This window comes from Nestor notabilis, unplaced genomic scaffold, assembly GCF_000696875.1.
Source record: "Nestor notabilis isolate BGI_N333 unplaced genomic scaffold, ASM69687v1 scaffold21603, whole genome shotgun sequence".
Lineage (NCBI taxonomy): Eukaryota > Metazoa > Chordata > Aves > Psittaciformes > Psittacidae > Nestor > Nestor notabilis.
Window position 1 is genome coordinate 1 of NW_009920868.1, and position 8,854 is coordinate 8,854.

The 8,854-nt window shown below is 49.3% G+C and overlaps 1 protein-coding gene across 1 annotated transcript; it reads left to right on the plus strand.

Moving 5' to 3' along the window:
- Positions 1-2,424: 2,424 nt before the first annotated feature.
- On the plus strand, positions 2,425-8,645 carry TTL (tubulin tyrosine ligase; the record flags this gene model as incomplete). The annotated part of the gene is made up of 6 exons (XM_010010889.1): positions 2,425-2,510; positions 3,825-4,057; positions 5,594-5,729; positions 5,818-6,087; positions 7,030-7,173; positions 8,215-8,645. Coding segments are annotated over 6 exons (987 nt in total), but the record flags the coding sequence as incomplete, so codon positions are not given.
- Positions 8,646-8,854: the final 209 nt, after the last annotated feature.

An 8,854-nucleotide genomic window follows, 5' to 3' on the forward strand; every position in this document is an offset into this window, starting at 1 on the left:
GAGGATCCCCCTCGCAAGCTCTCGGAGGGTGGTTTCACTAGCACCGCCCCCCTGCCAGAACGCCCGGGCAAGGCTGGGGGACAGAGAGCACCCGGGGATCCCCCTCTCGTATGCCGCAGACCCTCGGCGTCCCTGCACCCAGGGGTGCAGCACCCACCTCCTGCCCTGCCTGCTTTGTACTGCAGCAGCGCGCCTGGAGACACCGCTGCAGGGGCTTTGGTCACCCACCACGGGGTTGTGGGGAACGCGGTGGTGCCTGGTGCAGGGCAGGGGCGTTGCGGTGCTGAGCTTACATGTTATGGGGGTGTTGCTGTGGTTTGGGACTGGTGAGGGAACAGGTCTGAGCCAGGCACGCTCAAACCTTGTCCTGGAGCTGAAGCTGGTGGGGGTGTGCCTCTGCAGGGGATGACAGCATGTCTAGTGCCTGCTTGGAGCAGGGTGAGGGTTGTTCCAGAGGTTCTCTGTGTGTGTAAGCCCAGGCCACCCTCCATCCCCACATTTTCCCCTCCTGCCTGAGTCCCTCAGTCACACTGCCAACGTGCAAGGTCCTGGGAGCTTCCCTGTGCAGCCTTGTCCCCTGCCTGCCATGCACACTGCCTGTCCCATGGCTGTTGGCACAGCCACCCTGGCCCTCTGCCCCGATGGATGGGGAAGAGCCCAGGAGCAGGCAGGGGGAGTGCCATGCACTGCCTGCAAGTGGGGAGAGCTGAGCCAGGCACTGGCAGCGTTTTAGGGACCAGAGATGCACCGTCATTGCCTGTGGCTGGCAGGTTTCTGTGCATGGTGCCAGCTGCTCTACTGGCTCCTGTCACCAGGCATGTTGGAGCAGGTTTGGGATGAGAACACTGCAGACCCCTGCAGTCCCCCATGTCTGCATCCATTGGCTGGCAGGACTCTCCTGGTCTCCCTCTCTGCCCTTGGACCTGGATTCTTCCTTTCCGGGGTGAGTTTGTGGCACTGCTTCTGGCTGCAGAAACATCAACAACAGGAGGAGCCCCCTTGGCGCAGCAGCTCTGGGGCAGGATGGCTTTTGCAGCCCTTTACTTGCAGTTGAGACCCAGCACTGATTGCTCTGCAAGTCACCAGCTCCAGCACCTTTTCTCTTGTCTCCTTATGTGTTTGTGAGTGACAAGTCCCCATCACATGGCAATGCCATCTGGTCACCTCCCAGTATCATGGTGTCTGCAGCAGGCAGGGAAGCACCAGGAGAGGCTTAAAGCAGCGAGGATGCTCACACACAATAAATCCAGGCTTTAATGTGGCCAGTAGGTCGTGCCTTGGTGCTGGCTTCCTTAACCCATCCTCCTGCAGCAGGAGCTGGTTGCCTGAAATCAGTAGATTCAAACCAAAAATAACATGGTTATTTTGGTGCATCTTCCAAAAAGCTGTATCTTCTCTATAACATTTTCCGAAAGCTGTCGTCCTGAGCAACTGTTGCATCAAAGCTGGGTTGGGTTGGTTTTCCTAAAGGCTCCACTCACTGGAAGCAGACATTAATTCAGGGAACTGCAGGGATTTGCATTACCTGGGGTTGTACTAATGGGAAACATTCAAGTAAAATTAGATGGGACATCAGGAAGAAGCTCTTCCCTGTGAGGGTGCTGAGGTGCTGGCACAGGGTGCCCAGAGGAGCTGTGGCTGGCCCCTTCCTGACAGTGTTCAAGGCCACGTTGGACACAGGGGCTTGGAGCAACCTGCTCTAGTGGAAGGTGTCCCTGCCCATGGCAGGGGGTTGGAACTGGATGAGCTTTAAGGTCCTGTCCAACACAGACCAGTCTATAGCTTTATTCTATGTCTTGCACTCAGCTGGAAGCGGGACAGGATGGCAGCAGTTGTCCATAGTGTAACACTGATCTGGGCATCACCATGCAGCCTGTCCCACACCACCACTGCAGCCAAACATGGATGTGCAAGAGGTGAGCGAAGCCTGGGGCAGTAGCTGGGCCGGCCTCTGCAAACTGCCAGAGCGAAGTAAGACACAAATCCTTTAACGTTTCCCACTGTTTTGTGATAGCAGGTCCTACAGAGAATCCTGCTGTACATGAACAAAGAAATGAGGCCCTGTCCGAAGCTGTGATGTTTGTATCGTGGTGTGCTTCTCTGCATCCTCCTGCTGCATTTAAGTGTAACTGAAACCTTTGCTTTTAAAAACTGCCACCAGGAAACAGAGAACATTCTTTGGGTGGTGCTGCCAGTTCCTAGCATGAATTAGGAAATCATTATTTTCCATTGGAAAATTGAAGTGTCAGGTTTTTGTAATTAAAAGACAGAAAACACAGGAGCTAGTACCAGCTTAGAGCCTGTTTCTGTGACGCAGGACAAGGAAACAGCCTCCATTCTCTGCCGTCCTGCACAGGGCTTTTGCACTAAGCAGATGTTTTTCCTTCATTAACTGAGAAGTTTGTCTGATGTCTTTGTATCCCCTTTTTAGGCCACGAACCCGGTCTTGTGCAGCTGGTGAATTACTACAGGGGAGCAGACAAGCTGTGCCGCAAAGCATCTCTAGTGAAGTAAGACATGCACTGGAATGTGACATGGGTTGGGCAGGAATTCTTCTAAGCATTGCTGGGTGTTGAAGCTCTTGAGAAGGTATTTCATAGAACAGCTGCCCTGGGAGTGTCCCAGCTCGTGCTGTCTTCAGACTCCTGTGCTGGTCTCTGGAGCTATCTGAGTGCATAAAGACTCCTTTGTAACTTCAGGGGAAATGCTGTTTCCACTGAATTACATCTGCTTGAAACCAGAGAGTGCACTGAATCAGATTAGAGCCAAATCAGAAGAAAGAAACCAAACAACCCATATCTGCTCTTTTTCCTCGTGGACATTTAATTCAAACTTACCCCTTTTATTCTCTGTTTTGTTCAGAGATGAGACACTAATATGCCTTCAGCTCATAAGATTTGTTGGTCAAACAAATGCTTGGAAACATCTCCAGGAAGAGCTCTGGGAGTTATTTCTGCATGACCAGCCATGCCAGGGTCTCCTGGGGAAATGCGGATGAGCTTTCATTGTAGATAAGCTCTTCCCTGTGCAAACTCTGCAGCCATTAGGGCATCTTCATGTCAGAGCTCTTGATCTCCTTCAATCATTTGATTCCACATTAGCGTCTGTGCTGCCTCTTGCTGATGCAGTCCTGCAGACTGGATGTGCTGATCCAAGGTCTCTCCTTCCCATGTGAAGAACCTGGTCCCAATCCCTTTCTTCACAGCTGTGGTGCTGTTAGTCAGGAACTAGCAGAGTATTCTTTACACAGGCACTTGCAGTGCTCCCCAGCTGGATTTCTCTGGCCCATGGTCTAGAGGCAGTGCTGAAAGTGCTTGCACACATCTTTTTCTCTCCTGGAGCTTGGCTGACCTTTCTAACTGTGGGTGAACCATTCATCAAGCTACTTAGGAACCCAAGGGACCACAAATGACATTCCTCAAGGTAACCAGGAGGTCACTGACTGCCAGTCAGTCTCTTACAGAGAGAGTCAGCAAGTCATGAGCTCTGCTTTTGGCCTTCAGCAAAGCTCAGAGTGAGCATTAAGAGAGACAGGCAGCAACCTTGACTCTGAAAGAAAACAGGCCTGGGCTCTGCTAACAGGAATTTTCTGGGATCTCTAGACGTTACTGGAAGGAGAGATGTGCCAGAGACTTACCAGACACCTTGGGACATAAAACGTGTAGCTGTGTCCTTGCTTTCAGTGGGTTCCCAGTGGTCTTCATTGGCCACTGCTATTCACCGCCAAGCAAAAGAGCCCAGTTAATGATGATTTTTACTTCTTAAATGATGCCCATGCAGGTGGGGACTCTCTGGAGATTAACAACCTGTCTCTCTTCACCCAGGCTAATCAAGACAAGCCCTGAACTCTCAGAGTCCTGCACGTGGTTCCCTGAGTCGTATGTGATTTACCCAACAAACTTGAAGACCCCTGTGGCTCCAGCCCAGAATGGAATTCGCCACCTCATAAACAACACAAGGACGGACGAGCGGGAAGTCTTCTTGGCAGCTTACAACAGGCGGCGGGAAGGCAATGAAGGCAATGTGTGGATTGCCAAGTCCTCAGCTGGTGCCAAAGGTTCATTCCACAGCAAAATAAGCCACCTTCTCATTATTCCTTACTCTTGACCAGTAGAGTCCTGGGATTTGGCTAAGCCCAGCAGATATCTAGCCTGTTTATGAAGGGCTTCACCTCCCAGCTCTATGCCAGTCAAGACAGCACAGGGCTCTCCTTTGTCTGTTTGGTGGCATGGCTCCTGACAAGTGTTGTAACATGCACACAATGCTTAGGACATGGATGGCAGTGAAAGGACCCCCCATTTTCTATGTTTGTATCTCAAAATACAGGAAGGTTTGCTGCAGGGAGAGGGCAGCAGGCACCAGCAGGCAAGGGAAATACATAGAGCAGGAGATAGCAGAGAGAAAATGGGTTATGGGAAGGAAGGCAGCAGGCAGCACAGCAGGCTTCAAGAGCAAGGAGCCCAGCTCTCCATGCTGTAGCTAAGCCTGCTGCAGGGAGTCTGCATGATAAAACTGTCCTTCATGCTGGCTTCCTTCACTGCTCTGCTCTCTTGGCTGTGTTACCGGGAAGCAGCAGCAGAGTATGCTTATATTCATCAGGGAGGAGGAGAGATGAGTCATGTTAATCTTCTAGAGGGAAGTTTTAAATGTCTGGGGATTACTTCTGATGAAGGGGAAAGCTTGTCAATATTAATTGCCAGGGCAGGTCCAGCTCAGGCACAGCCACTGACTTGGGACGGGTCTAGGGGAAGCTTGGTTGTCCCTCAGTGAAAGGAAAATTAAAGGTTTAGGATGGCACTTAAAAATTGAGGAATTTTTCAACTGTGGCTAGAGGTTTTGATCTTTTCTTTGGGAGAAGGGTCAGCTGGCCCATGTAAGCTGCTTTGCTGCCTCACTGGGTACACAGTTAAGCTAACCTCCCCCTTGATTCACCGTGTGTCCAGTGCAGAGGCTGTACCAGCTTACAGAGGTGGTGTTTGCCTCCTTCCCCCAGTGGTTGTACCAACACCAGAGAAGTGTTAGATCATTTTACCTGAGCTAGTTTATCCCTCATGTGGCACTATGCCATCTTTTTGTCAAACCCCAGAAGGGATATGTTCTCTCTTCATTAGTCTGCAACAGTGGCTTCAGATATGGGCTCCTGCAAGAAATACACAGTGACAGCTTCAGCCATAATGTGGCAGTATTTAAACAGCACATCTAACTTTGTTAACGAAGAGCCTCCACAGCTCTTCATGGAAGGGGAAAACACTGTCTATATGGATAAGTGTTTTAAAATAGTACTTTTCCTAATTCAGCAGTGATTTTAATAGTAGCTGAAAAGAATTCGGTGAGCAGAGCAATGTTGCGCAAGTGTGCACATGCTGCCTCTGGCAGCCAGAGAGGCCAGGCAGGGGAATAAAGTCAGAGTCTGCCACCACAAGTACCCTGGGTTCCCATTTGCTTTAGCTCTGGTAACTGGGGAGACAGATCCCTGTACTGTGGTAACAGCCACATGGCTTTGTGGGCAAATAAGCCATGGTCCACTTGAGCCCTGAAAAAGCTTCAGCAAAGGTAGAAGGATCCTCAATCTGATTTTGTCTTTCTGTGCCAGGGGAAGGGATCCTGATTTCTTCAGAGGCTGCAGAGCTCCTGGACTTCATCGATGAGCAGGGACAAGTGCATGTGATTCAGAAATACCTGGAGAAGCCTCTGCTTTTAGAACCAGGGCACCGCAAGTTTGACATCAGGTAACCTTTTCTGCTCTTGCAATAGCCAGTTTCCATTTTCAAGCTCTTTTCTTTTTAAGCCACTGTGACTTGTTCTCTCGCCCCCCAGGAGCTGGGTTCTTGTGGATCATCAATATAATATCTACCTCTACAGAGAGGGTGTCCTGCGGACCTCTTCCGAACCATATAACAGTGCTAATTTCCAGGACAAAACCTGCCATTTGACCAATCACTGCATTCAGAAGGAGTATTCCAAAAACTACGGGCGGTATGAGGAAGGGAATGAAATGTTCTTTGAGGAGTTCAACCAGTATCTGATGGATGCCCTGAACACAACACTTGAGAATAGCATCTTACTGCAAATCAAACACATAATAAGGTAGCCAGCTGCCTGTTGCACAGGGGAACATAATCCTTCAGTGACAGGGAATGTGTATGGACAGCAGGCAGACTGACAAGGGAAGGGTTTCAATTGCATGAATTTAAGATAAAGCCATAAACACCCCAATGTCATTGCTTAATGAAGATGAACCTTCATATGTGCTGTTCTCTCAAGGGTATGTGTCAGTGTGTCTGCATTTTGCTAGCTGTGGCTGGAGAAGGATGCAGTGAGATCACTTGGTAAGGGAAGAGGGTAGGTCAAAAGACAGGGCTGGGAGAGGTTGATATTAAAATAAGGTGTAAGGTGTAAGAGGAGAAATGAAGTGAGACTTAAGCCTGTGGGATCTCACTACTACCCCCACCATTAGGAAGCAGCACATCTCATTGGCAGAGGTTGTCTTAGTCCACACAGAGCCAGCTACCTTCTGGGCACAGAAACTGCCTGGAGAGAGATCTTGGAGATCATGGTGCTGCAGCAAATCCAGGTCTTCACTAAGCAATCCTTCATAGTGGAATTTACTTTGCAAGTACCCCATTGTTACTTACACGATCTTTGAGGGACTCTGAGGCAAATGAGCTCTCAGTGGCAGTTCCTTGGGGACCTGGTGCAGCCCTTTATGGCTCTGCCTTCTGCTCCAGGCTCTAATTGCACATTGTGTTTTTCAGCTTGCCTAGTTCAGTAGTGAGCGTGGCTGCTGCTCTCCAGCTCTTTGGGAGTTAACTCCGGGGTGTCCCCACATGTGTTCTGATGATTGCATGATCTCACTTGCAGGGGCGTGGTTACCATGATGTGTGTTGGATATGGCTTGTAATTTGTGGCAGGCCCAGGGCAACAGGGGACCCCTCCAATTAACTGAGCTATGCACATGCCCTCAGAAACTACACTGTGACACGTGTCTGCAGGGCTGTTAATCTTGAGTTTCTGGTTTTGCCTTCACAGAAGCTGCCTTATGTGTATAGAGCCTGCAATCAGCACAAAGCATCTTCACTACCAGAGCTTCCAGCTCTTTGGTTTTGACTTCATGGTGGATGAGGAGCTGAAGGTCTGGCTGATAGAAGTCAATGGGGCCCCAGCATGTGCCCAGTGAGTAATCAGTTTCTGTAATACCCTGGTGATGCCACTGTTCACGTGCCTCACCTGGAACATGGCTGTGTCCCAGCTCCAAGTGGAAAAGGTGGAAGAAAGTGAATGGCAGGCTAGTTTTCTAGGCTAACCTATACCAGACACTGCTCTAAGTGCCACTTGATTTAAGTTCATTGCTCCTGTGTTTGGCATCTTGCAGCTTCTTTTCCATGTGAGATGGAGCACTAACCTTAGCTTTTGGGCATAAAGGTTTGAATATAACTTGGGTCATCTTTATTGATGCTGTTGGGTTGAAGTTCTGTTGCAGAATTAATGCTTCAGGGGTCAGGTAGTTTCTCAGTCTCCATTGTGGAGCCACTAGTGGCTGGTCTTTACATGAACACATGATAAATGAGTAGCATTAAGGGCAGCAGCTGGGAGTGAGTGACTGGATTTGCAGGCAGCACGACCCCAGAGCACACTGTGGATGCTGCAGACATTGGATCAAAACCTCCAGCAGCTGCAGGGAGGCTGGGACAGCCGAGCAGCTGTGCCCATGAACATCTCTGCACAGACGCAGCAGGAGGTGGTTGGTGTATTATGTGATGGAGATGACTGCAGAAGACTGGAAATCTTTGCTAAATGGACATCTGTATCATGTTCAAGCCCAGCAAAACAGAACAGTCTGTACATCACTACATTAGAATTTGATTAGATTAGATGTAGATTAGATTAGATGTAGATTAAATTAGAGCATCACTAACAGTAGTCAAAAAATACAGGTCAAACCTATTAGACAGCCTGTTCAGCAGCTTTTTCAGAGCTAGGGCTTGGGGAGCTTTCTGAGTTCAAGATGAACTGCACTGTGGTGCAGCGCTGCCTTGCACACCCTTGTGTTGCTGTATGGGCAGAATTTGGCTGTTGCTGGGTGGATTTGGGTTGCATCAATGCCCTGTTTGCTTTGTGCCTCTATGAGAAACTGCGCGTCTACATAAAAATTGGTCAGGGGTCTGCTGGTTGTCCTGCCTGGGCATCTGATTCTGTCTCTCTCTGCTTTCTCAGGAAGTTGTATGCAGAGCTCTGCCAAGGAATTGTGGATGTAGCCATCTCTAGTGTGTTCCCCCTCAGCGACACTGGGCAGAAGACAAGCCAGCCATCGTCCATCTTTATCAAGCTGTGACGACAACAAGAATTGCCTCTGCTGTGCACAGGGAGAGACTGCACCCATCGGGTCTGCACAGTGCAGTGGCTTATCTCAGTATCATGCCAAAAAGTGAGAAAGACGGGCCTCTTATCTTCTGGGAAATCATGGAGGAAAACAACAAATCCGGGCATCCACACAAGATCTGCAATGAGCCAGAGCTCTGGCCAGATAACTCTGCCTGTATTCACCAAAATCCACTTTAGAAACAGCTCGTGTGACTTTGATACCTGAAACAAATCTCTGGGAGAACAACAAAATAACCTTAAAATGAAACCCCAGCAGGGATACTATAATACTGTATTAGCTCCTTCTTTTCTATAGAGATAACATTGGGTTTTTTAAAGGAATTGAGTGAAGAGAACGATGATCTCCCAGGACGTCGTGGCTGGGAAGTTGTCCTCCTCCCGCTGTGTTTCTTCTTTCCTCACCTACTGCATCATTAGTGCCTTAGCTCAGCTCCAAATAGGTGACTCCTTTCCTTTGTTCCTGATCTATTTT